At 38.9% G+C, this 25,807-nt stretch overlaps 1 protein-coding gene across 1 annotated transcript in view; it reads right to left on the bottom strand.

The window, feature by feature from the left end:
• Positions 1-25,807, bottom strand: part of LOC150088271 (pyruvate kinase PKM-like) — a 552,820-nt gene that overhangs the window by 135,261 nt on the left and 391,752 nt on the right. Inside the window, exon 8 of the mRNA XM_090369430.1 lies at positions 19,047-19,197. Coding sequence (XP_090225556.1) covers positions 19,047-19,197 — 151 coding nt within the window. The remainder of the gene's footprint in view (positions 1-19,046; positions 19,198-25,807) is intronic.

Raw genomic sequence — 25,807 nt, 5'->3', positions numbered from 1 at the left:
ATGATTAGTCCCACTTTAGTCCCACTGAAAAGTTTAAAAAATGTCTGAACCAATTATAATCATCTTTTCAACAACAAAATCCCTTTTTTAGCTCTTTCTTTTCTAAATCCCACATCAATACACATTGACCACCTAAACGTGCCATTGCTTGAAGATTCTTAATTATAATACAACCTTGATATACCACAGTTTTGGATATAACATTAATTTAATTAAGTTCCCCAAAGAGGGTCATAAAAAATGCAGTTTATTGCAAAGCACATTTTGCAATAAACATCAGCAGAAGCAAAGAACTCTAAACCTGATAGAGGGGAAAAAGCTATTGCAATAGTTTCCAAAATGTGGACCACTGAGCGACAGTTCTCTTCTTGGTATATTCTTTTAATTAGATGATTAAAATTTTTATAAACAGGACTTATCCAAGAGTAATTATTGTAGATGTTTGTTCAGTTTCTTTCATCTTGACTTAATTAGAGATTCAATGTTATTGTAAATGAAAGGTATAGCCTCAATCTATAAGTAGCATTGAGAAAAAAAAAAAAAAAAAATTAGCTTTTTAAAGCAATGATCTCATATTATGGAGACACTCTGCGACAAGTTTCCTCAATATTGGAAGAAGACTTTTTATTGCAACAGCTTGCCACGGTACAGTGGCCAGGGGTAAAAAATACGTACTACAGGGACATTATTGCCTCAAAAAGCCAAAAATATATAAATAAATTACAGAATAATAAATAACTGAAAAAATACAGGAAATGGAGAAATGACTTGAGTATACTACATATATAGAACATTAAGTGATGAGTGTACAACCATTTGTTTCAAAATACATACTATAAGGATATACATTGAAGTGCATAAATATGTACATAGTTGGTTGGGTTAAGAATATACATTGCACAAGACTCATATAATAGTAGTAGCCTTGGCCACCCCACTCAGTATTCTTTTCCTATATTGTCAATCTCGACAGAACTCGTTGAAGTCGACATCTAAGTCGTAGACTCGAGATAGCATCTGCTGAGGAAGAAACTGGTCCAACATATGAAGGTGTTTTTGCAGAGGGCATAGCTGGGAAATTTGCTCGTAGATGTGCCACTGGGATTTTCCATGCACAGTTGTCCCAGAAGGAGGGGAAGAAGATGAGATCAGTCATGAGTTTGACTTTTATGATGAGCCTCCTTTCATTAATGAGCGACATGAGCCTTGGGACGTTAAGTGCACTGGCCAAAGCAGTGGTGCAGAGCTGGGGAGGCAGGCTAAGTTTGTGGCATGCCCACTTGAGAAGCCAATACTCGGATGAGAAAACTAGTTTGGTGGTAGAGGGAGATGCAGATGCCCAAATCTCTGCAGCATAGAGAAGAGGCAGATACACTACTGTTGAAATGTATCTCACCATGGTGGATTTGTCTGTTACATGATGCAGATGTTGCTTGCATATCCATCTCAGTCTGGTGGCTTTTGTGAGGAGGACATCTACATGCTGGCTGAAAAGAAGCTTTGGGTCAAATCTAATTCCTAGGTCAATGTGACGTTGGACAAGAGAGATGGAAGCTCCACTGAGGGCTGGATACATTTTTGTTGGCTGTTGTTTTAACGAGAAGACCATGATTTCTGACTTCTCAGGATTGATATACAGATCAAATTGTTTGAGGTAGATACATATTGAGGAAAGAGAGTGGAGGTTAGCTCTTCTGAGATTTTGTGATGGTCTTGGTTTGCCTTAATTGGCGTGAGTACCTTTAGATTATCAGCATATACCACGATATTTAACTTTTGGATTACCAGTGCGGTGAAGAGGAGGCCAGATAGTACTGCCTCTTGCAGGACTCCAACCGAGATAACTTTGCAGTATTGGGAGTAACTGCATAGTCAAATTTTCTGCAGATAATTTGACTATGCAGTTATTCAGCAGAGATGTGAGGAAAGCTAAGGCGTTGCCTCCTATCTGATAGTGGAATTCTAATAGCTTTAGGAGAGATGGGATTTGCAAGGCATCAAATGCAGATTCGATGTCCACATAGGTGGCTACCAGCCTTCTCTGTTCTCAAAGGTTGATCACAGTTGATCTGTGTGGGAGTGCATAGTGAATTTGTAGGAAGGGAGTCTGGCAGGATTTGCTTAGTGAGGATCAGCAGCACTATTTTTTCTAGCAGTTTCAAGGCAGGATGAGGTTGAGATCGGTCTGTAGTGTTTCACAAGTGATGGAACTTGAATTTTTAGCTTTGGTTTGACTAGGTATTCCTTCCAGTGGTGTGGGAAACAGTGTTTGAAAGCACCGAGTTAAAAGATATGTAACAGAGGTTGTAGGATGTAAGGACTCAGACTCTTAAGTATAAATTGCAGAATCCCGTCAGGTCCAGTAGTAGAAGTTGCTGGCAGTTGGATGATGGCAGTAATTAACTTGTCTCAAATTATTATTATTATGGTTGTCAATGGGTCAAAACTGGTGTCAGATGTTGGTAGCGAGGGCTGGTCTTTTTGATTGACAGTGGCGGTAAACATGGTGATGTAGTCAAGCCAGCTTTGGGGATCAAGTTGAGGGTATCCTTATATGGAACTTTCCCTGTGCGTACGGTCCTGTCAAAGTACGATTTAATCGCTTTGGATTTTAGGCGGTTAAACTCAGCTCGAGCTCTAGAGTAGGCAATTCTGCCTGTAACATTGTGAGGCTGCTTCCACAATTTGTGTAGGTGTTGCTTAAGGTAGAATTGCTTCTTTGGGTCATGGGGCCACCATGCTTTAGAGTGAGAGGAGATTGTGTTCTTTCTTATGGCCACATAGCTTGCCACAGAGATAGTCTAATTGGTAAGGAGGGTGACAGCTAACTGGACATCACATGAGTCGAGGATCGACCAAGGGATAAACAATGCTGCCTCGATGCATCTCGATCTGTCCAGGAATGTAGGGCTGACATGAGACATGGTTTTGGTTTGACGATTTGGAAGATGGAGATTAGTTGGTAGTTGAAATAGCATTAAAAGTGTATCGTGGTTAGAGTTGAGCACCATCTCTGGAGTTTTATCGATGGTGCATGGTATGGAGGCTAGTATTAAATCAAGTTGGTTAGGCCCTCGAGTTGGGAGTTCGCTGACAAAGCAGAGATCTGCGGTATGAAGGTGAGAGAGGAGCTGCTGCTGCTGCTGCTGCTTTAGGTTGTTAAGTTGAGGGGGTAGAGTGAAGTCACCACATATGATGTTGACAGTGGCAGGTTGCAGCTGGTGCAGGATCCAGTTTACTACTTCAAGGTCTTGAGATGGTGATGGGGGCACATAGACTACAGTCACTTGAAGTATGGTAGATTGGTACTTGAATTTGACAGAGGTGTCTTCAAAATCTCGCAATTCACTTGAAATGGTAGAGATCAGTGTGATCAATTTGTCTATAAAAGATGGCAGTACTCCCGCCTCCTCTCCTGTTATCTCTTGACAAAGGCAGACCCGTATCCAGCTAGGACAGTGATCGCAATACATTCTTGACAGGGTTCTAACCACATTTCTGTGATGCAGAAAAGGTCCAAGTGTGCAGCTAGGAGTAACTACTCTAAGGTGTTGATTTTATTTCTGATGCTGCACATGTTTTGGTAGAATAGTTGAAGCATAGCAGTCAAAGGGATTTTTTTACCAAGGTTGCTGGCCTATTATATTTATTTTTTGGTGGCTTATGGTAGGAGCAATTTGTGATCCTGGTTGGGAAAGTCGTGTTCATTTGGTTTGGAGGTAGCATGCATCCATGCAGAAGATGAAAAAGATTGGTGTTTACTAGGGGATACTGGATATGTGTGACTGAATGCACTATGATCATATTCTCGGCCTGGCAATTTAATAAAAGGATCCTGTAGGAGTCAGCTAATTGACATCCAGTGGTTCTTTGCTATAGCTGAGAGGGGGGGGGGTCTATCTCGGTGAGAGGTCTCATAAAATGGTCAGATTATTGTTCCAATTGACCACGTAGATGGGTGGGAGATTTTATTGAAATCTTTTTGGTTACATTCCAGTTTAAAATGCTGCATAGTCATTACTTTTTACTGGCAGCTGCTTTACAGAAACACATATTCGGAACTCTTCTTCAACTATGGCTGCAATTTGGGTGGGGGTCTTACGAGGATCTAGTTTTGAGATGAAGATGCTTGTTCTTTCTTTTTTAGGCTGTTCTATTGCACATAATTTTGATATAGCTGAGGTGCCCATGAAAACTAGGCGCTTTTGTATTAGTGGGATTCGTTGAGTAGGTTCTGGGCAGGTAGCTGGAGGAGTCTTTTTGCGTGCAATGCGAGATCCACCTGCGAATTTTGCCCAGGTTGAGAAATTATCAAAAGGGGCATGTTTCCCCCATAGCTGGTTGGTATGGGAAGTAGTAGCGGAAGAGCTGCGGACCTCCTTACCAAGGGAGTGCATGGTGATGTCTACAAGTTTTGGGTGGGCATATGAAAATATGAAGTTACCTGGGAAACTTCTTGTGTGATGATTTGACTTCTCTGTTGACTTCTTGTGTGATATAATGAGGTAGTAGGTGGTTGGGAGAATAATGGATGATGCTGGAGCTGTTGAAACATTATGTGATCAGAGTCTTCACTTTGCTTGCTTAGTGAAGACTCTGATCACATTGTCTGATCACAGCACTCTTTGCTTGCTTAGTGAAGACTGATCACAGCACTCAATGACCATATAAGTCTACATTGTGTAGACTTATATGGTCATTGAGTGCTGGCTGTTTACTTCTTTTGAGGATCGAGCTGGTCTGGCTAGTTTGCAATGTGCTTTCATGGGATTCCATATTATCAGGGTCTTCTGTTTGTGTGAGGGTATCTCAGGCCTGCATTTACTCTAAGATTCATAATGCTGTCTGCCTTGCCAGACACTTCTTGACATTAAGGGTTTGGTGTCGGGCTGAATTGCGATATAGGTGAGCTGGTCTAATGCCTGGTCGAGTGGTTGGAGCTTAAAGAACGAGGTGAGGCAGGGGCTGAACTGCTATCTCCTTTTTTCCTTTTTATCATGTCTAGTAGCTTTGTAACTGATGATGCAATAGCAAGTTTTGATTAGTGAGTATGTGCTCTAGTTTGTTCTGCAAGAATGACAGCTGTTTTTCAAGATCCATCGTGTTGTCTCTCATCTCATTTTTTATTGTAATCTGTTCAGGATAAACTGAGTTTATTTTTTGGAAAATAGCCTCATTCTGTTTGATATACTATTTGTTGGTCCAATGTGCTTTTGTTAGATTTATTGGTTGTGCACACGGATGTGGTGATTTCGGCAACAATGTTTGCTACTATGCAACTCCCCGGTTTCTTAGAACTCCTGTTCATGTTGGCAGGGAGCGCATTGCCATGCATTTTGCATCATCTTCTTGAACTTTTTATGTGAAATTCTGCACATCTTAAGCAGTAACATGAGTTGCAGGTAATACATTTGATCTTGTTTTTAATCGCTCTGGGGCACTGGCTTCAGGACTCTATTGTGCTACTCTAAATAAAACTCACTGCTCCAGTGGAGAAATATATTGCTGTTTTATTTGAAGTGATATAATAAAAAATATTTTTTTTTGCAGGAACAAAGGCACTCAAGTGCATAAAAAAAATTTTGATATCATATATTTAGATTTCAGTGAAGCTTTTCACACCGTCCCACATGAAAAACTGCTGTACAAATTACAGGTGGCATTAGTGGCAGGAGAGGGAAAATGGTTATTAATGGGCGCTGTTATTCTTAGACTAATATTAAGCCATAAATGTTATTACTGTGTTCAACAGTTATTAACGATAAGCATATTGTCTAAGTATATAGAGGATACAAAAGGCAGAGTGGTGAATGAGAGGAATCAAAGTATACTACTGCAACAAGTGCCTCCGTAGCCAGGTGGGAAGGAGCAGCAGTGCGTAGCACATGCTTCTTGATTAGACCGGAGTTCGAGCCCGTCACCACCAAATACGGAAGATGCAGAAAAAGTCAGGGAATGACCACCGCATGTTCCCCGAGCAATATGGCCTTAGTTGCTAATGCTCTTAAAAATCAAAATAACAAACAACAACTACTGCAACAAGACCTAGAAAAATTAGGCAGATGGCCTGAGACAAGTGGCAGCTGAAAATAACTAGCATTTATCAATGTTAAACCATCAGGTTTAACATAGATAAATGCAAGGTATTGCACATTGGTAGCAATAATCCCAGCGTAATTAGGTGGTACCTAATTACGTTGGGTACAAACAAATTAGGTGGTACCAAGCTTACATTTGAAAGGCAACTAGGGATAATTTGACAGCAAATGAGGTAAACAAACCTTTTGACATAATTACGAGAGGACTGTTCGATTTAGGGAATGAAAGAGACCATAAGGTAATTGTGTAGTTCAACATGAATTTCTCTGCAGTGCAAATAGGCTGCTAGAACAGCTCATGAGATTCTGTCCAGAGTATCCCATTGCATAATCTAAATTTTTAGGCCACATCTTGAGTAATGCATACAGCCTCATTTTAAGAAGGATGTAGATCACTTGGAATGTGCAGAGAAGAGCAACCAGATTAGTCAAGGACACAAAAGTGTAGTCTTACCTTCAGTTCTGCAAAATGAAGCACAAGGAAACTAGGCAATATGGGGGAGACCTCACTGAATTATTCAAGGCTTTAAACGAATTTAGTAAACTAAATGCTGATGGCATAATTACTCTTTTTTGGATAACACACAGGGAAACAAAAAGTTAAACTGAAAGAGGATGTTCAATATTTATTAATGATAAATGATGATAAGGTGGCTGTAGGATAGATGGGCAAAACTTTGTTTTCAGTCAGAGAGTAATTTACTGTTGGAAAAAACTTCCGTTTGGTGTTGTGGAAGCAGACAGTATGAATAAACTTAAGGAAGCATTAGAGAAATTATTAGAGGGGATACAGGTGATGTTATTTGTTACTTGGTTTTTTTTTTTTTTTTTAGGAGCATTAGCAACTAAAGCTATATTGCTCCGGGGATATGCGATGGTCATTCCCTGACCTTTCCACGTCCTCCATATTTTGTGGCTCACGGGCTCGAACCTCAGTCTAATCAAGAAGTGGGTGCTACGCACTGCTGCTCCTGCCCACCTGGCTACGGAGGCACCAGGGATACAGGTGAGATAGGTGTTTTTTTTTTTTTTTTTTTTGGCTGATGCTATGTATGTTTGCTTCCCCCCATTACTTTCTACCAGTAATACCAATATCAAGTATGTGCCCATATGAATAGCAGCATAATTCACGTAAAGTGGTGCAATACAAAAGCAACTCATGGTGGAGTATGTTATTCTAAACAAAAAAAAAAAACTACTCAAGTGGAGAAAAGTACATTCGGGTTTTTTTATTTATTTTATTATTATTTTTAGTGTGCACCTGTATGGATAGTGGTATACATTTTAACTAGACTAGTGCAATAATAATGCAGTTTGTGGCAAAGTGCCACCACAATATCAGAGATTAATGCACTAAGCAGCAAACTTTGTCTCTCAATACCACACACACACACACACACACTAGTCTACACCCTTCATTTTTGAGGTTACAGAACTCACATAAAACCATTTAACTTACGGTGACTAAAAAACTTATCAATGACAATATTAATTGCATATGGCATTTGTAAAACTAAACATTTTCTTGAGAAAGGAGGTCAAGAACATTCTGCTTATGACATCCAAGGCAGATTTTGAATTGTCAATGAAGAGAATTTTCACTATTGGGCAGCTGAAAATATAAAACAGCTCTATCAGTGTCCTCTTCAACATGAGAGACAGCGTCTGGTGTGAGGTTGTGTCGTTTGGAATCATAGCCCCTTACTTCTTGGAAGATGATGGAAGCGGTATGGTTATAAGTTTTTTTTTTTTTTTTAATGAAAACCACAAACACAAGAGGTATTAGAACCAATAGTACTTAGTACCGTGCTTGGGTTGGAGGTTCAGAAGATGAAAGAAAATATTACTTGACATTAGACTTGAACTTCTGTAATTTTCAGGAAATACATATGAAGGAAGGCTGTTCCAGAAAAAGGCAGTTCAATGAATAAACGAGGAAGATCAGAAGTTTGTTCTGTGAGTTTGAAGTTGGCCTGTAAATGGATGCTGGCTGGTGGCGGCACGTGTTCGAACTCTTTTGAAAGGGAGAGTGGGAATTATAGAAGCCGATTCAGAAGAATACTGCCCATGGAAGTATTCTGTAGAACAGGCATGCAGCAGAAACAGTACGTCTATTAGACAGCAAGTAGGGAGACTCTGTTAGAGAGGAGTCATTAATTAACCTAATTGCCATCTTCTGAATGGAATCTAGTTGCCTGAGAGAGGTTTTGGGGCACCGCCCCACATGTGGGAACAATATTCCCTGGTAGGGTGGATTTGTGATTTGTGCAGTGAACAACTGTTTGAAAGCAAAGTAACGCTGAGAACAAAAGAGAAAACCAAGTTTTGTCGATGCAGAGGAAGCAATATTTGTAATGTGCTTGTGCCAAGAGAGATTAGAAGTCAGAGTAATATCCAAAAGAGATATATCAACTTGCCTAGAAATCAGAGTGTCACCAAAGATAAGCATAAGAACAGAAGAATCCTTTTTGCGAGATATAAGGCAAGACTGAGTTTTAGAAGGATTGAAATCAACTAAGTTGTCTCTGCCCCACTGGAGAATTACATGGAGATTGGCATTTAAGGAATTGTAGTGGATATTCAAGAAGTTGAAGCTGATTGAGCAGGACAAGGTTTCTCAAAACGGAAAGTGGAATGTAATGTGCTATCATCGGCAAAACTATGAATAGGATTTCCAGTCGATGGAAGAAAGTCATTAATATTCAAGAGGAAAAGAGTGGGGGAAAGAACTGAACATTGGAGGACACCAGCATTAGTGAAGAAGTTAGAAGACAGAGCCATCTACCATCACTCTCAGTGAGCAATCAGATAGAAAACTGGATAACTAATTAAAAAAAAACAGTTCGCAAACCATAAGATGGAAGCTTGTTTAGAAGACCTTTATGCCAAACACGATCGAAAGCCTTTGAGATGTCAAGAGATAGAGAGATTTCAGTGAAACACTGCTTGTGTTTCACCGAACCTTTCCATTGAATTTGTCCATAAATGTGTAAAATAAGCCAGAATATCACCTGTGGATCGACACTAACGTTGAGATCTACATTACTTTAGAAAGAGTAGAAGTAATTGCAATGGGATGATAATTAGATTGGAGGGTTTTGTCACCCTTTTTAGGAACTGGCACGATATGAGCAAATTTCCAAGAAGAAGAAAAAACACCTTTGGAACAAGAAAGTGAAAAAAGGTGGCAAACAACAGGAGTAAGTTCAGGAGCACAGGTTTTGAGAACAAGTGGAGAAATACCACCAGGACCTGCAGCTTTCTTAGCCTCAAGATTTGTCAAAATGCTTCTCACATCCTTTTGATGGAAGACCACAGGAGGCACTGAATCTCCATTGGGATGCAGGCAGGTCAGCTGAATTGACAACAGAACCATCTGGTTTTGACAGAGATGGGCAAACGTTGTGGCCAATAGCTTTGGCAAGAGACCAGAATGCTCAGAAACCATTAGAGCAAGAAGCAAGTTTTCTACTTTTAGCCTGTTTAAAATCTAGTTTGGACTGATTAATAACTACTTTAGAATTGTTGCGAGCTTTGGTGTAGGCAGAAAATGAAACTGAAGAACTGGAAACAAGACAATTACGATTTGCAACATTCTTCTCTTGAACAGCCTTAGCACATTTATTGGAAAACCAAGGTTTAGATAAAGGATGAGATTTTAAAGTGCAGTGTGGGATAAAGGATTCCATTCCCTACAAGAATAATTTCTGTAACACGATCTGAACAAACGTTGACATCAGAAGTTTTGAAACAGTTGTTGCTTGCTTGTTGTTGTTGTTATTTGGTGTTTAGGAGCATTAGAAACTAAGGCCATATTGCTCTGGTGATATGTGGTGGTCATTCCCAGATATTTCCGCATCCTCCATATTTTTTGGTGGCTCACGGGCTCGAACCTCGGTCTAATCAAGAAGCGTGTGCTGTGCACTGCTGCTCCTGCTCACCTGGCTACGGAGGCACCTTTGAAACAGTAATCCGACCAAGGAAAAGAAGAAAAGATATTTTGCAGGTCATCTTTTTTGCCCTCTTGTAATGCCAAACAACATGAGGTTGGGAATAGCCACAAGATAAAGGGTCCATTGGAAAAGAGACAATCACCAAGTTGTAATCACCAAGTGTTGTGATCTGAGGTGCTTAAAGGACCACTCATTTCGACCATGTACTTAGTTGTTGTTTGGTTTTTTAGGAGCATTAGCAACTGAGGCCATATTGCTCTGAGAATATGCGGTGGTCAATCCCTGACTTTTCCGCATCCTTTGTATTTGTTGGTGAAGGGCTCGAAACCCGGTGTAATCAAGAAGCGTGTGCTACGCACAGCTGCTCCTTCCCACCTGGCTATAGAGGAGCCTCCATGTACTTAGATGGGTTGTGTGAGAAAAAGATCACGTGTGTTGGCTGTATGGTTAGGATTGTCTGGTATTCTTGTAGGTCACCTCCTTATCTCTGCTAGAAAAATTCCGGTATATTATTGACAAGACACCATGAGCTACTCTTGCAGCCCAGAGAACTTCATATCTGCCTGCACAATTACCCCCAGGTCCATTTCATTCTCTACCACTGTCAGTGTAGTACCACAGACTTGATACGTTGGTCTGGGGTTACTGTTTCCCATATGTAGTACTTTACATATGTTAATGTTAAAGTAATTTTGCCACCTCTCAGGCCATCTGCTCAACCTTTCCAGATCCTGTTGCAGCAGCATAGCGTCAGCAGTGTCCTTAACAACCTTGCCAACCTTTGTATCGTCTGCAAACTTGGACATTAAGCTTGATATACCGTCATCAATATCATTTATAAATACAGAAAAAAATAATGGACCCAACACTGAACCTTGAAGGACTCCACTAATAACATTAGTCCACGATGAGCAGTGTCCATTGATTACCACTCTCTGTCTTCTCCCCTACAGCCATCCCTTTATCCATAGCGGCAATTTGCCTCCAATGTGCAACAGTATCAAAAGCCTTTCTAAGATCCAAATATATAATATCAAAGTTATTCCCTGCATCCAGTTCTTTTGTGACTGCATCATAGTATCCAATCAGATTGGTCAGACAAGACTTTCCCATAACAAAATAACTCCTCATGTGTGAATAACTCCTCATGAGGAGTTATTCACACATGATAACGCTAAATAACTCCTCATGTGTGAATGTAGATGCAAAATACTCATTTAGTTTGTTAGCCACCTGAGCAGGATCATCAACAGTTGAACCATCAATATCCAGTGGACCAAACTGATTCATCCCTTTCCTTCTAGAGTTTACATAGGAAAAGGATTACATACCAGGGATTTCATATAATCTGCCTTTGCCTGCCTAATTTGGTCCTTGAGGTTGTCACAGACATTCTCTCAGATATGCCAGACAAGCTGTTCTTGCTACCTGGGAGTCTAAAACGCTGATGGAACTGATATTCGGGTGACACTCAAGTCAAGTGTATCCAATTCCGGCGAAGTCCAGACGGTTTGTGACAGCCAAATCCTCTGCTTGCACCATCACGATGGTGGGACTGTTAGTAATCCTGGGTATAACCTCCATGCACAAGTACATGGTGGGTGACCACCCAGGTGTGAACCAACGTAAGCAGGGGTCGAGGTGTGGCGCCCACACCACATGGAGGAACGCCACCCCTCTATGTTACCAGGCAGTACTAGGTGGTAGATGACTCTCATCAACCGGTGAAATACCACCACTTTGCTTATTGGAGGCTTGAAGTGGTGGAACCCATGTTTAGTCTCTAGAGCTAAGTTCCAGTCAACCCTTCCCTATCTCTTCCATCATGCAGTATGATTGATGACTTTTGAGGTTAGGATGAACATCATGGCGAGATCCAATATTCCTTACATTTCGAGGGTACAGCTCTAAAACGGTGTTTGCAGGCCGGCCGCTAGTTAGTACACCAGACCGAACCTATTGGTAACTCTCTAGGAGGCTTCCGGATCAGCTAGTGTATAATCTTGCTACCTCTACTCTGCCAGATAGTGACTGGAGGGAGTCCGAGTAGTGTATATGCGGGGAGCATTGTCAAGGCCACATTATGTCAAGGATCTGGGTATATTCTTACCACGTGTACGCCATATCCAAAAATTTCATTACTTCATACAGCATGTTATACCCAGTACCCATATGACCACCAAATACGAAGGACGCAGAAAGGTCAGGGAATGACCACCGCATATCCATGGAGCAATATGGCCTTGGTTGCTAATGCTCCTAAAAACCAAAATAACAAACATAACGACAAACACAAATAACAAAAACTATCACAAAACATTCTACAATATAAAAACAAATATTACATAAAAAACAAACTTGGCAAAGGTAAAGAAAGCCAACACTCGAATGACGGATAACTTACACGGAAAATTAGTTTCCCGATACGGCACTCTAGCACTGCTCGCTCAGTAAACAGATGGTAGGTGTTATCGGTCTGGAGCACAAGTCAAGGACGATATACTGATTGACAGGTAGGCATGGTAAATGATGTGCTGATTGGTGCGTGAACACAACACAAGATAATATCGGTTTAGTATCACTTTAGTAGCACTCAGAAGCACTAATGGTCACTTGCCTCAATTGTAACTTACCCTAATCGCACACGCTCTACTGAACACTTTCCATAATGGTAAAAAAAGGTCAGGTTACCTCCACTTGAATCCAATGGAAGCTTGAACTCATCCCGAAGTGGAGGGGGTAACTAACCTTTTTTCTTTAGAATCACAGTCATATTTAGAAATACATTCATAAAGAAATAAATTTTTTTATGACTGTATTTTTATTTTCTTGTTTAATAATATACCCTAATGGTGAAAAACAGTCAGGTTACCTCCACTTGAATCCCATGGGAGCTTGAACCCCTCCCAAAATGGAGGGGGTAACCTAACCTTTTTTCTTTAGAATCATGGGTGGACTAGCACATAAATTGTTTATTAACAAAATATTAATTTTTTATTACTGTACTTTTATTTTTAAAGACACTTGTGCGGATACACATGTATCATAATGTCAATCAACACTATATATATATATATATATATATATAAAGAATCTTTCTTTTCCTATTATTTTCTAACCTAACGTTTAAGGTCAGGCTATGAAATATAATGAAAAATAAAGAAATCTTTTCCTTTTTTCATAACCAAACCTAAATAAACAATATAGTAAAAACACTCATGAACTCCAAAAATCTGCTTTTAATAATGAGAAAAAAACATAATGAAAAACAAAAAATATGAACGGAACGAAACTTTTATTAATTTAGTTTTCACCAAAAAATCAACCAATGTTTTATTTTCTTTACAAATTTCTTCCATAGATTTTGCTACTATTACCTGTTTGCCGTTCATCACAAAACTATTATGCACTGTTCTTTACTCATAAATACACATTATAATGCCAACCAACGACTACACAGTAGCTTGTTGTCTGTCGTGCCCACCACCAATCATTTCATCGTTTGCCACACCTACCTGTCAATCAATATATCCTTCTCAATTTCAACTCCAGACCGATAACACCTACCATCTGTTTACCAAGTGAGCAGCGTTAGAGTCCAGTGTCAGGAAACTAATTTTCCACATAAGTTATCCGATGTTTCTCGTCATTCTTGTGTTGGCTTTCTTTACCTTAGTCACAAACTCTTCTAGAAAAGGCACACAAAAATCACAGATTACATGAAAAAAATTATTATACAAATATTCAAGAAAAATTTATTCTAAAAATTGCCATATAGAATTAAATTCTTTGTTAATATTTGTTGTCAATCTTCTGCTTTGCTCAATAGCTGAGCAATGATTTGATGTAATGATCCAGATCAAATTGAAGCAATGGTTTTACATTTAGATGTTTTTTGTTGTTGTTGTTAGTTGTTGCCGCATTGGCTTCTGTGGCCATAATACACCTCGCAAAGTTTTTGCATTTTACTCTGATCAAAGCCCTTGGCAGGATTCGAATCCGCGACCTGTGGGTTTCCAGGCAGGCACTTTACCCACCTGGTCTTCATAATCTGCAAAGTGTTCAATTGTCACAATTCATTATGCTGATGTATACAGAGCTGAAAGCTTGCTCAGCTTCACCACTGCTAATCGCAATGGCTTCAAAGATATTTCTGGCTTTCTTAATTGAAGAGGGAATTTCACTCGATTTTACAGATAAACTGTCTCCACAAATTCTCTAAAATCATTCATTTTCATTTCATATTTTAGCAGAAAACTTGAATTTCTTATTCATTTTTCACCATCTTGCCAGGTAGACGAAAAAGTTCCTTCATATTCCATGATTCCGGGTAGCATATTTAAAATTTCATTCAATTCCTCATCATCAATAGTATCATTATTTTCTTTATTTAATTTAAAATTACTCTGTTGCATTAATAAATTATCCTTAATAAGGTGTCACGATTTTTGAATTTTTGGTAGTTTTGAAAATTGGTAATTTTTGAAATGTGTTCTTACTTTCGATTCCTTCAAATTCTTTCAATGTCAATATGCTTTAAATTTTAGCTTCATAATTTCCTTCAGAATTTTTCAAATTAGTAATAGCATTGATAGTTAGAATAATTAATTTTTCTGCTTTTACTATAGTGATGCCGCAACTTTGTAAGGCTTCTGAAAGGTAAGAGAGCTCCTGCAGGATGTCGATCATTAGTCCTAAATCATTAAAAAATTCCAGATTGACAAGTTGGTTTAAGAATCCAGAACATTTAACTTCCTGATTCAAAATGTTTGCACATAGTGGGATAATCTCTCCAACCTCAATCTTCAAGCTACCAATCGTGGCCTGAACAAATCCCAGAAAAAATATCCCCAGTAAAAATGTTCCATTTTCTTGTTATTATTATAATAAGATTAATTAAGTAGGTAAAACTCCAGATCAGTGATTGACAGGTGCCACTCACTACTTTTCCTGCTCACTGTCCTTCTACGTCGATATGCCTAGGGTGTTTTCCACCCCACTTGACAATTTTTTTAAATCGCAAACTTGTTAACCTTTTTTAAAACTGGATGGGGGGAAAAACACCCTACCTCAGCTATGACCCCCCTCAACGCCAAAAATCAATCAGAAAGAAAACACCTTCACAATAATTGCCTTTCCTGAATCACAAAATTTGACCATACAATAAATCCCCAAATAATGGATTTAGCCTATAAGTATTATTATTAAGATTATTATAATAATTAAACGTTTGATTATAATTTGTATGGTTTTTTGTAAATTTTAATTTGTGATTTTGATATAACTGTTTGTGAAATAATTGTATACTGTCATTATTTTAGCATTAAAAAATAAATATTTCCTTCTGTTTTCTCATATTGCCGTCCGCAAGCTACAAGCTGCCCAATACCATACTTTATACCAATACCAAATTCCATACTTTAGCAATAATCCTTAATTTGCACTGTTTTTTTGGAGATTGGTGATATAGTTTTTTTTTTTTTTTTTTTTTTTAATTATCGCCTGTATGCCATTATACAGTGTGTCTCAAAAATACACAGCATAACTTCAGGAATGAGTTCCTCATACGTAGACAATAAAAATATTTTATATCAACATAGTTCCGGAAATGCTTGGTTTCCGAGTTATTAACTGGAATGTCTTATCTCCCGCAAGTGATTTCCTTCATCACAAGGTACTGATAGAATCTGGTGGTTTTGCATTCCGACCATGTACTCAAATCAGGAGTAAGCAGATATACACCTTTATGCATGGTTTGGCGGATGACAATGCTCTGGAGGCTTGTCGTTTGTACACGAAAGGTTCCCAGAACGAAGATGTCCAGACAGGAAAACGTTTGAAGGTATCCATCGCCGCCTTTGTGAACATGGGGCCTTTACACCTCGTGCTGCCGACAGAAGATGACCAAGATCTACGACTCCTGAAGTAGAGGAGGAGATTTTGGATGTTGTGCATGCCACTCCTGGAATCAGCACACACAGAATAGAAATGCAACTGGCTGTTCAACGTTTGCCTATTTGGAGAGTGTTGCAAGAACACCAACTGTACCCGTACCATCTGCAACAGGTACAGGCCTTGTCACCAGCAGATTACCCTGTGCGAGTAATGTTCTGCCAGTGGTTCTTGCAGCAGTGTGGTACAACTCCCCACTTTCCTGCCTTAGTGATATTCACAGATGAAGCACAGTTCACACGAGATGGAATCCAAAACTTTCGCAATCAGCATGTATGGGCTGAGGAAAACCCACATGCAATTCTTCCATCACATCATCAACAGCGGTTCAGCCTCAACATCTGGGTGGGTGTTTTTGGTTATAGGTTATTTGGGGCCCATGTACTTCCAAGCAAACTCACAGGGCAGGCGTACAGAAACTTTCTGGAAAACAACATGCCTGATTTCTTGGACGACACACCACTGATAATTCGTCAACAAGCACACTTCATGCACGATGGCGCTCCCACACATTTCAGCCACCTAGTCTGCAATTACCTGAATCAAAGGTTTCCTGGTCAGTGGATAGGTAGAGGTGGACCAACTGCCTGGCCTCCACGCTCACTGATTTAAACCCGCTAGATTTCTTGTGGGGCCATTTAAAGTCATTGGTGTATTCGACTCCGGTAGCTGATGTGGAAACTCTCCGCAATTGAATTGTGGCAGGTTGTGGGACAATATGAAACATGCCAGGAATTTGCATCATCTTCGCGAGTCTATGAGATGTCGATGTGAGGCCTGTATTCAGGCAGAAGGTGGACATTTTGAACAATTACTATAAGGTGATGTGAACAGTTAAGTGTCATAGACAGACCTTCAAAACTCGGAAACCAAGCATTTCCGGAACTATGTTGATATAAAATATTTTTATTGTCTACATATGAGGACTCATTTCTGAAATTATGAGGTGTATTTTTGAGACACCCTGTATTTTCGAACATTTTCTTCACAGTGAAAGCCTCAATGCAGTTTCCAAATCTGCCAACATTTCATCTTCGGAAAGTTTACCTCAAAGTTGCCTCATTCCACCCCACCCTCCCCTCGACGTCGCTACTGTCATTAGTTCTTTGAATACTGTGCAAAATATCAGTAAACAGGAGAAATTTACTGGAAGGCATGGATCACACTTCTCCGAAAAACATATGGCTTCTTGTCAGAGTAAAGGGGAAACCACAACACAAATTGACCAGAGGCTATTATCCGTGTCGGGAATATTCTGAATCCTCTGACTGGATACGGAAAGCATATTAACTAGTGCGACTTCTCGGAATGTGGCTCCATTGGTTTTATGGACACCAGTAACGTGGAACGGTAATCCTTCTCACCCTTAATTTGTGCTTTGTAATTGCCTAAAGGCCAGAGGTGAGAACACTACGTACAAAGTTCTCTCGTAATCCATCGTTGTACGGAAATTATTTTAAATGTTTCTGTAAAAACCAAGGGGAATTCAAAAAAAATTTGCTATGAAGAAGTTCATTAAACAGAGGTCTGATTGTAATTAACTCAAAAATGAAGCAATTTTAAAATACATAACTGGTCGAGTGTGCCATTAAAATGCTGGGGATGGGGCCCTGCTCGCCCCACCATAGTCCCGGCTCTGGATACTCAATAATTAAATTTAAGATTTCATTTGTAAAATAAATAATTGTTTCAACAATGGGCTCCTGTGAGCCCATTATAGCTCACCACTGGTCACCTTCAATCCCTCTAAAATTTAGTCCTGTCTTTTGTCTTGCAAAAAGGAGTCTCCCATGCTCATCATTGATAACATTCAGATTTCCAGACCGGAGGAAGGAAAGTACAATAACTGTGCTCATCCAAATTTCATAGTCGTGATTTTAATTATTTATTTCCGTAATCCATTTTCCGTTTTTAATTATTCTGACACAATGTCTTCTCACACCATAGCTTCATTGGGTTGGTTTGATGTGTTTCGGGGTCGGGTTGGGGCCCCCCAGCTTTTGATTTCATTGTGTGTCGGATAATTCATGGCTTGTGAGTGAAAGAATTCGTTAAATTATTTTATTCGTTATCTTATTCATTTATATTTGGAGAGCACTGACTAGAAGCATTCTATGCAAAAGATTGAGGTAATCTCTTCTTCTTTTTAAATATATCCAAACTAGATCACATATGTCGAGGATTACTTCTGATACATCACAAATATTTCTTCCTCTGTATAAAGAAAACACACACACACACACACACGGTTTTCTTTTCAGTTCTCCTTACTTTTCTTCTAAACAGCTACTGTCCATATCTCAAATTTACCATACCATGAAATATGTTTCCGAAAACTTGGGTGATATCCACAAACTCTGTCTAAAGCTTCTGAACCCTATTCAAAAGAAGGCAGTCGGGTTAATTAATGACCTGTCTCTTATGAATTTTCTCTCCAGTCTATCTCACAGGTGTTCTGTTTCTGCTACATCCCTTTTATTATTATTATTAGCAATATGGTGTAAGGAAATCTGAGGCTTAATGCTGCACCAGCCAAAAAAAAATTCTGAATTACCTCGGGGGGGGGGGGGGGGGGGGAAGAGAGAGAGAGAACTAGAAGGAAATCACCAAGAAAGGGAAGAATGATGATATCGATCTCAGGACCCTGGGTGTGCCAAGCCCATACTCACCAGATGTGAGCCCCTGTGGTCTCTATAATTAAGTATAAGTATTAATATTTATAAATACATATATATACTTAGTAATACTTATAAATATAAATACGTATATTATAGGTTCTTCTAAGTTCATGGTTCATTTATTATTATCATAATAAAAAAAAAAACCTATTGTTTTTCTAGTAATTGACCATAGGATGCAGTTAAAATAGTGATTATTTTTTTTTTAAATGCAATGATATGATTATATCTTGAGATTAGAGGCATGCACTATTCCACTAGCAGCTGGTAGATTAAGATGAATAAAAGTTTTCAATTGTAAATTTTACAAATGGTAGTAATCTAATATTAAAATAACCTGAAAAGAAAGGAACAAAAAAACCTACCTGTGTAGCACAGATGACTGGTTTCCCGAGAATATTGCACTTTGCAATCATCATCTTTTGGGCAAGAAATACCTTTTCTGCAGGAATTTCAATACCTAAATCACCTCGAGCTACCATTATACCATCGCTTGCTTCAATTACTTCATCTATTCTAAAAAAAACAGGAGGGGGCATTTTAAGACAAATAAATATTCCAAAACCAGTCAAACAACGCCATCTAAATGTATTTAACACAAGGATTAGGCTGCGATTAGTTTCACACTAGGCAATTCGGATTAATCTTTAAATAAGTATTAATTACATGAAAGAATAAAATACAGATTATTCAACTTTAAAGGAAGAGGAAAAAACTTAACTGATTTTAATAAACATGTGCTTTTTTTTTTTTTTTTGTACTTCAATTTCCTATTTAAGTGAAAGCAACTATTGTGAAAGGATCCAATTTTAAATGAAGCAGGGAGCTCCTAGCTTCATCCTAATACTTTATTGCAGCTTATATGACAGTGCAACAGTTGCTGTTAAGCTGTGAATTGTTTTTGGCAGTGTACTGGATATTATTGTTGCAAAGTGCATACCCACATAAACATAGTTATTCCAGGAGCTACACCTAGACCTTAATTAGGGTGATCAAAATGGTGAGAGCCTTGTCAATCAATCCGACCCTGGAGAGATTGTGAAAGAAGGCTCCCATGGTAGAATTTTTTTTTGGCGTGGTCTGTGCTTGCTAACAGGAGTGACTGCTTCTACAGGGATGGAATATACTTAAATAGAAAGGGTGCAAGAATATTTCCTAATGCTATCGAGGCAGAGTTAGGCGGGTCGTAAAACTGCTAACTTGGGGGAAATTCACAGAATAAAAGATTAACAGTAGCTGAAGGCAGAGGCGAAAGTTATCCTTGCACTGCTTCTACTGTAATCAGCAGCAGCCTAGAAAACAAGTTGTGGGGATTTCAAGAACTGCTGGTAGCCATCATAGAACAAGTAAATACATGGGCTGTGTTAGGGTAACTAAGAGTAAGAACAGGTGCAGGTATACCTGCATGTACACAAATGCTAGAAGTATAGTAAATAAATTTGATGAATTTGAAGTGCTGATCAAGACAACAAAGGCAGATGCTGTTGGGTTATCAGAGACATGGTGTCACACAGATATAAGCAGTGCAAAAATGGAATTTGGGAGTACAGTGTGTACAGAAAGGATAGATGGGGTAGGAAGGGAGGAGGGGTTATGCTCTTAGTTAAGAAACACATAAAATCTAAGGAGGTGCATCCAGTTGACGTGGGTGGACAGTGCAATGTGGAGTCTGTTTGGTGTGACATGGGCTGTGTTAGGGATTCATTTTATTCTAAGGTATTGTTTCATATCCAAGGTGGGAGTATTATTGGAAAACAGACCCTATGTACAATCATCCATTGATACATAATTTTGGAATTTACAATTGTTTTACTAGCCTACTAAGATGCTGGCATTTTGCAGATAACGCAGCAGAACATTCTAATTGATTGTATAAAATTCAACCTCTGATTGATCTAGTAATTACAAATTTACGTAATTTATACTTTCCCGGGGATGTTGTTGTTATCGACGAATCTATGATACTGCTCAGAGGTCGGCTTCTATTCAGGCAATATAACCCTTCAAAAAGTAACAAATATGGATTGAAAGTATACGTTGTATACAAAAGATGGTTATGTTTGGTCTTTCGATGTTTTCATGGTCAAACCCTGCAAACCCTGCCAGAATCGATAAACCTGGATGTGTGGTTATAAAGCTATTAGACAGACTAATAAATGAAGGTCGACTTCTAGTTGCAGATAATTATTATGTTAGCATACCTCTTGCGAATTACCCGAAATCAAATAATACAGATTTGTGTGGTACATTTCATAGTAATAGATTGGGCGTTCCTAAGAAAATAATCCAGAAGATATTATGCATGGGTGAAAAAATAACAATGCAAAAAGATAATATATTGTGATCACTAAGTGGCATGGTAAGAGAGATGTTTTGATGTTGTCAACATGTTTTGGTGATAAAATGAAGAAGTGTGGAAGAAGAAATGAACAAGTAAAACCAGAAATGATAACTGAATACAATAAGGTGAAAAAGGGGATCAATGTATCAGACCAACTTTCAAGTTACCAGTCACCAATGAGAAAATCACTGATATGGTATAAAAATATTGCAATAGAGTTAATTTTCGGGACAGCAATTGTGAACACGTTCCTAATTTTCAATGAATCTCATCAAGACAAAATGTCTCTTGTAGAAGTGAGAGAAGCAATCACTAAGGAACCAACCTCTAGTATATATGCTGGTCAATCCTCATCTCAGCATTTTCTGTTGGAAAATCCAGGGCTCTTCCATGGTAAAATTCGCAGGAAAAGGTGTCACGGATGTTAAGAAGAAGCAAAAATTGCTGGAAAAAATTCCAAATTGGCTGCTAAGTAAGTTCATACTGAATGTAAATCGTGTGAGAAGCCATACTGTATGAAATGTTTCGAAAATAAAAATAAAAATTAGTCATTTTTTTTTTTCTGTACTTCTGAAATAAAATACACTTTTCTTCACATTTTGAAATCTGTTTTATTTACTCCTAACATTGCATGCAATTTCAAATATTTGATGTAGCTATGTGCAAAAACTAGGAAACTTTTACACAGGTTCATTAACTTTTCTAAAAAAATATTTTCTTATTGATAAGTCCACAAAAGATTAAAAAAGTAGGTCAGAAGTGCAATTTTTTAAAAATGTTAAGCTGGCAAGGAACTTGGGAATCACTTAAGATGACTGAACTTATTACAAAAAACTATTGTGCATCACTTGTGATTCCTTGGAAAGTGAATGTGAAGGCACTTTCTTTCGACAGTCAGTGTGAACGATAAGCTTAACCGATCGGGCTGGAAGTGGTCTCAAACTGAAGCTATTTCATCACAGGCGTGCACAAATTGTTAAAATTTAAAAATTCTGAATAGCTTTATTTTAAGGAATGGGCCAGTTTTGCAGTACAAATGAGAATAGTTCAACATTCACTACATAGATGGAGCCAAAGGAAGATGATAACTGTTAAACAAACAGTTGTCTAAGTTGATAAGGCATTTTTTTTTCGGATTAACAATTTGCACAATTCTTCTTTGTTCTGAAAAAAAAAAAAAATAATAATAAACCTCTGCTACCAATCATGAAATTGCTTACCTTAAAAGAAAGAACTAATCGTTAGGATTCCATTGCACTGCTCGCTCACTATATGTCCCCGACCTTGCACACACGAGCTCATACACTCATTGCCATGCATTACATTTAATACATTCAGAAGTCATCATTTTATCGTTATTAACTTCAAGTTTATTTGCTTTTTGTTTTTTAAAGTGAGAGTAATATTCTAAGGACTTAGAATTATGTCACATTCGGGAACACATGTCCACTGCCATGCTACTATGATTGGTTGTGTTGAACGTACATTGCAGAGAAGAAGATAAACGCCTTTTCGTGTTTCTGCAAATGTATTCAGGATTGGTCTGAAATGATGAAATCAAACAAAATTTACAACTTTCCTCAAATATAAGAAATGACAAAGGATTCGACGGGTACTGGCTTACTTGCTTACAACAAAACACACACTACATTCCTTTAAAACAGCTAGAGAAAACTTTGACTTTGCATACTAATGAGGGAATGAAATTTAAAAGAGAAATTCAGGTATGCATTAGTTTCAAGGTCTGTGGTTGAGAATTTTTTTAGAGAACAATAAAGATCCGGGCTACCAGACTATAGTTGAAAATGTTGATGAACTTCAAGAAGTTGGGCTGCAACATGATTGTCATGGTACATTTTCACACTTCCAAATTTGGAAGTGTAAGTGAAGAATAGGGTGAGAGATTTAAACAAGACATAAAACACATGGAGATGAGGTCCCAGGGGAGTTGAAATGTCAACATCAGGGCTGATATTTGCTGGATACTGAAGAGATACTGTTCAGTAGAAACAGGTGCAAGAATAGAAACAGGTGCAGGTATACCTGCATGTACACCAATGCTAGGAGTTTAGTAAATAAATTTGATGAATTTGAGGTATTGCTCAAAACATCAAAGGCAGATATTGTTGGGATATCAGAGACGTGGTGTCACACAGATATAAGGGATGCAGAACTGGAATTTGGGGAGTACGTCTACAGAAAGGATAGACAGGATAGGAAGGGGGGAGGGGTTATGCTATTAGTTAAGAAACACATAAAAACCAAGGAAGAGAAGCCAGTCGACATCGCTGGACAGTGCAGTGTTGAGTCAGTTTGGTGTGACATAAGCATTGGGAGATCAAAATTGAGAGTAGGAGTGTGCTATAGGCCTAATGACTCTGATGAGTATAATAAGAAACTGTACAGGGAAATAGAGTGGGCCAGTAAATCAGAGAGTCTTATAATGGGAGACTTTAATTTCCCAGACATTGACTGGAATTTGGGGGCTGGTCACTCACACACTAGCAAGGCTTTTGTGGATTTATTAGATGATTGTTTTCTACATCAGCATGTTCGGGAGGCAACTAGAGGGAGTAATACTCTTGATTTGATTATCAGCAGTGATTCTTCATGCATTAAGAATCTGCAGATAAATGAACCACTAGGTGGCAGTGATCACAGTGTGCTGAAGTGGGATTTACTCAAAGAGGTAACTACCATTAGGGGTAAAGGGAAGGGTTATTGCTTCCGTAAAGGCGACTACGATGAACTGAGACAGTATTTAAATTCTATACAGTGGGACCAACTGATGATGTTACCAACAGCAAATTCGAAATGGGAAGCATTCAAAGAACTTATCTTGGAAACTACTAGGCTTTACATACCACCTAAGAAATATTGTTCAAGGTTTAGGCCAAAATGGATGTCAGATGAACTAATGAGGCATATGGCAGAGAAGAAAAATGCATGGGATACTTACAAATTAACACATGACACAGAAGCCTATGATAGATACAAGTTGATATGCAACCGAGTTACAAAGGAGGTTAGGCAGGCGAAGGCAGATTACGAGAAATCCTTGGCAATGGATGCAAAGAAAAACAGCAAAGAGTTCTTTACTTATGTAAACTCTAGAAGGAAGGGGATGAATCAGATTGGGCCACTTGATATTGATGGGTCAACTGTTGATGATCCTGCTCAGGTAGCTAACAAGCTAAATGAATATTTTGCATCGACATTCACACATGAGGAGTTATTCAGCGAGGAGAATGCCAGAGGTGTATTCAACTCTAGCAGTAAGCTACAGAATCTTGAAATAACTGGGAGTAAAGTGGAGGAGAAACTGTTGAAGATAAACACAAGAAAGGCACCTGGGGTGGATGGGATCTATCCAGTTATATTAAAGGAGGCAGCAAAGGAAGTAAGCAAACCCTTAGCCATAATTATGAGAGCTTCCTTGGACTCAGGGGAGGTACCCATAGACTGGAAATGTGCAAATGTGACCCCAATTCACAAAGGAGGATCAAAGGCTGACAGAAGTAATTATAGACCTGTGAGCTTAACTTCTGTTCCAGGAAAATTAATGGAGGCACTGGTTAAAGAAGCACTGCAGGATCATTTAGACAAGACTTCAGTTATAGCTCGGACACAGCATGGTTTTGTTAAGGGGAAGTCTTGCCTGACCAATTTGATTGGATATTATGATGCAGTCACAAAAGAACTGGATGCAGGGAATAGCTTTGATATTATATACTTGGATCTTAGAAAGGCTTTTGATACTGTTGCACATGGAAGATTGCTACACAAATTGGAGCAGTGTGACATTGGAGGCAAATTGCTGCTGTGGATAAAGGGGTGGCTGAGGGGGAGAAGACAGAGAGTGGTAATCAATGGACACTGCTCATCGTGGACTAATGTTATTAGTGGAGTCCCTCAGGGCTCAGTGTTGGGTCCATTATTGTTTTCTGTATTTATAAATGATATTGATGATGGTATATCAAGCTTAATGTCCAAGTTTGCAGACGATACAAAGGTTGGCAGGGTTGTCAAGGACACTACTGACACTATGCTGCTGCAACAGGATCTGGAAAGGTTGAGCAGATGGGCTGAGAGGTGGCAAATGAAGTTTAACATTGACAAATGTAAAGTACTACACATGGGAAACAGCAACCCCAGAGCAACGTATCAACTCTGTGGTACTACACTGACAGTGGTAGAGAATGAAAGGGACTTGGGGTGGTTGTGCAGGCAGATATGAAGTTCTCTGAGCAGTGCAGACGGGTTGCAAAAGTAGCTCATGGAGTATTGTCAATGATATACAGGAATTTTTCCAGCAGGGATAGGGAGGTGATTATTCCCTTGTATAAGGCAATGGTCAGGCCACACCTAGAGTACTGTATACAGGTCTGGAGGCCTCATTTCAAGAAGGATGTAGAGCTGCTGGAAAGAGTACAGAGAAGGGCAACAAGATTAGTGAATGGAACAAAGGGGTGCTCTTACGAAGAAAGGCTTAAGTTTTGCAAATTACAGTGTCTGGAGACTAGGCACCAGCGAGGTGATCTGATAGAGGTGTATAAAGCCTTGAATGGTTTGAGCATGCTCAATGCTGATGGGATTCTTCCTCTTGCTCAGAATAATCACCTGAGAGGGCATAAATTCAAATTGAGCAAAGACAGATGTAGGGTAGACGTGCGGAAATTTGCCTTTAGCCAGCGGGTGGTTGGTTGGTGGAACAGACTTCCATCCCTTGTAGTGGAGGTTGATAGCCTAAATAAGTTTAAGGCTCAGCTGGACAGGTATTTTGAA

The sequence above is a fragment of the Mastigoproctus giganteus genome, chromosome 3 (assembly GCF_048544385.1).
Source record: "Mastigoproctus giganteus isolate SK-2022 chromosome 3, ASM4854438v1, whole genome shotgun sequence".
In the NCBI taxonomy this organism is placed as follows: domain Eukaryota; kingdom Metazoa; phylum Arthropoda; class Arachnida; order Uropygi; family Thelyphonidae; genus Mastigoproctus; species Mastigoproctus giganteus.
Note: the sequence above shows the minus strand (reverse complement) of the source record. Positions and strands in the feature narration are given on the sequence as shown.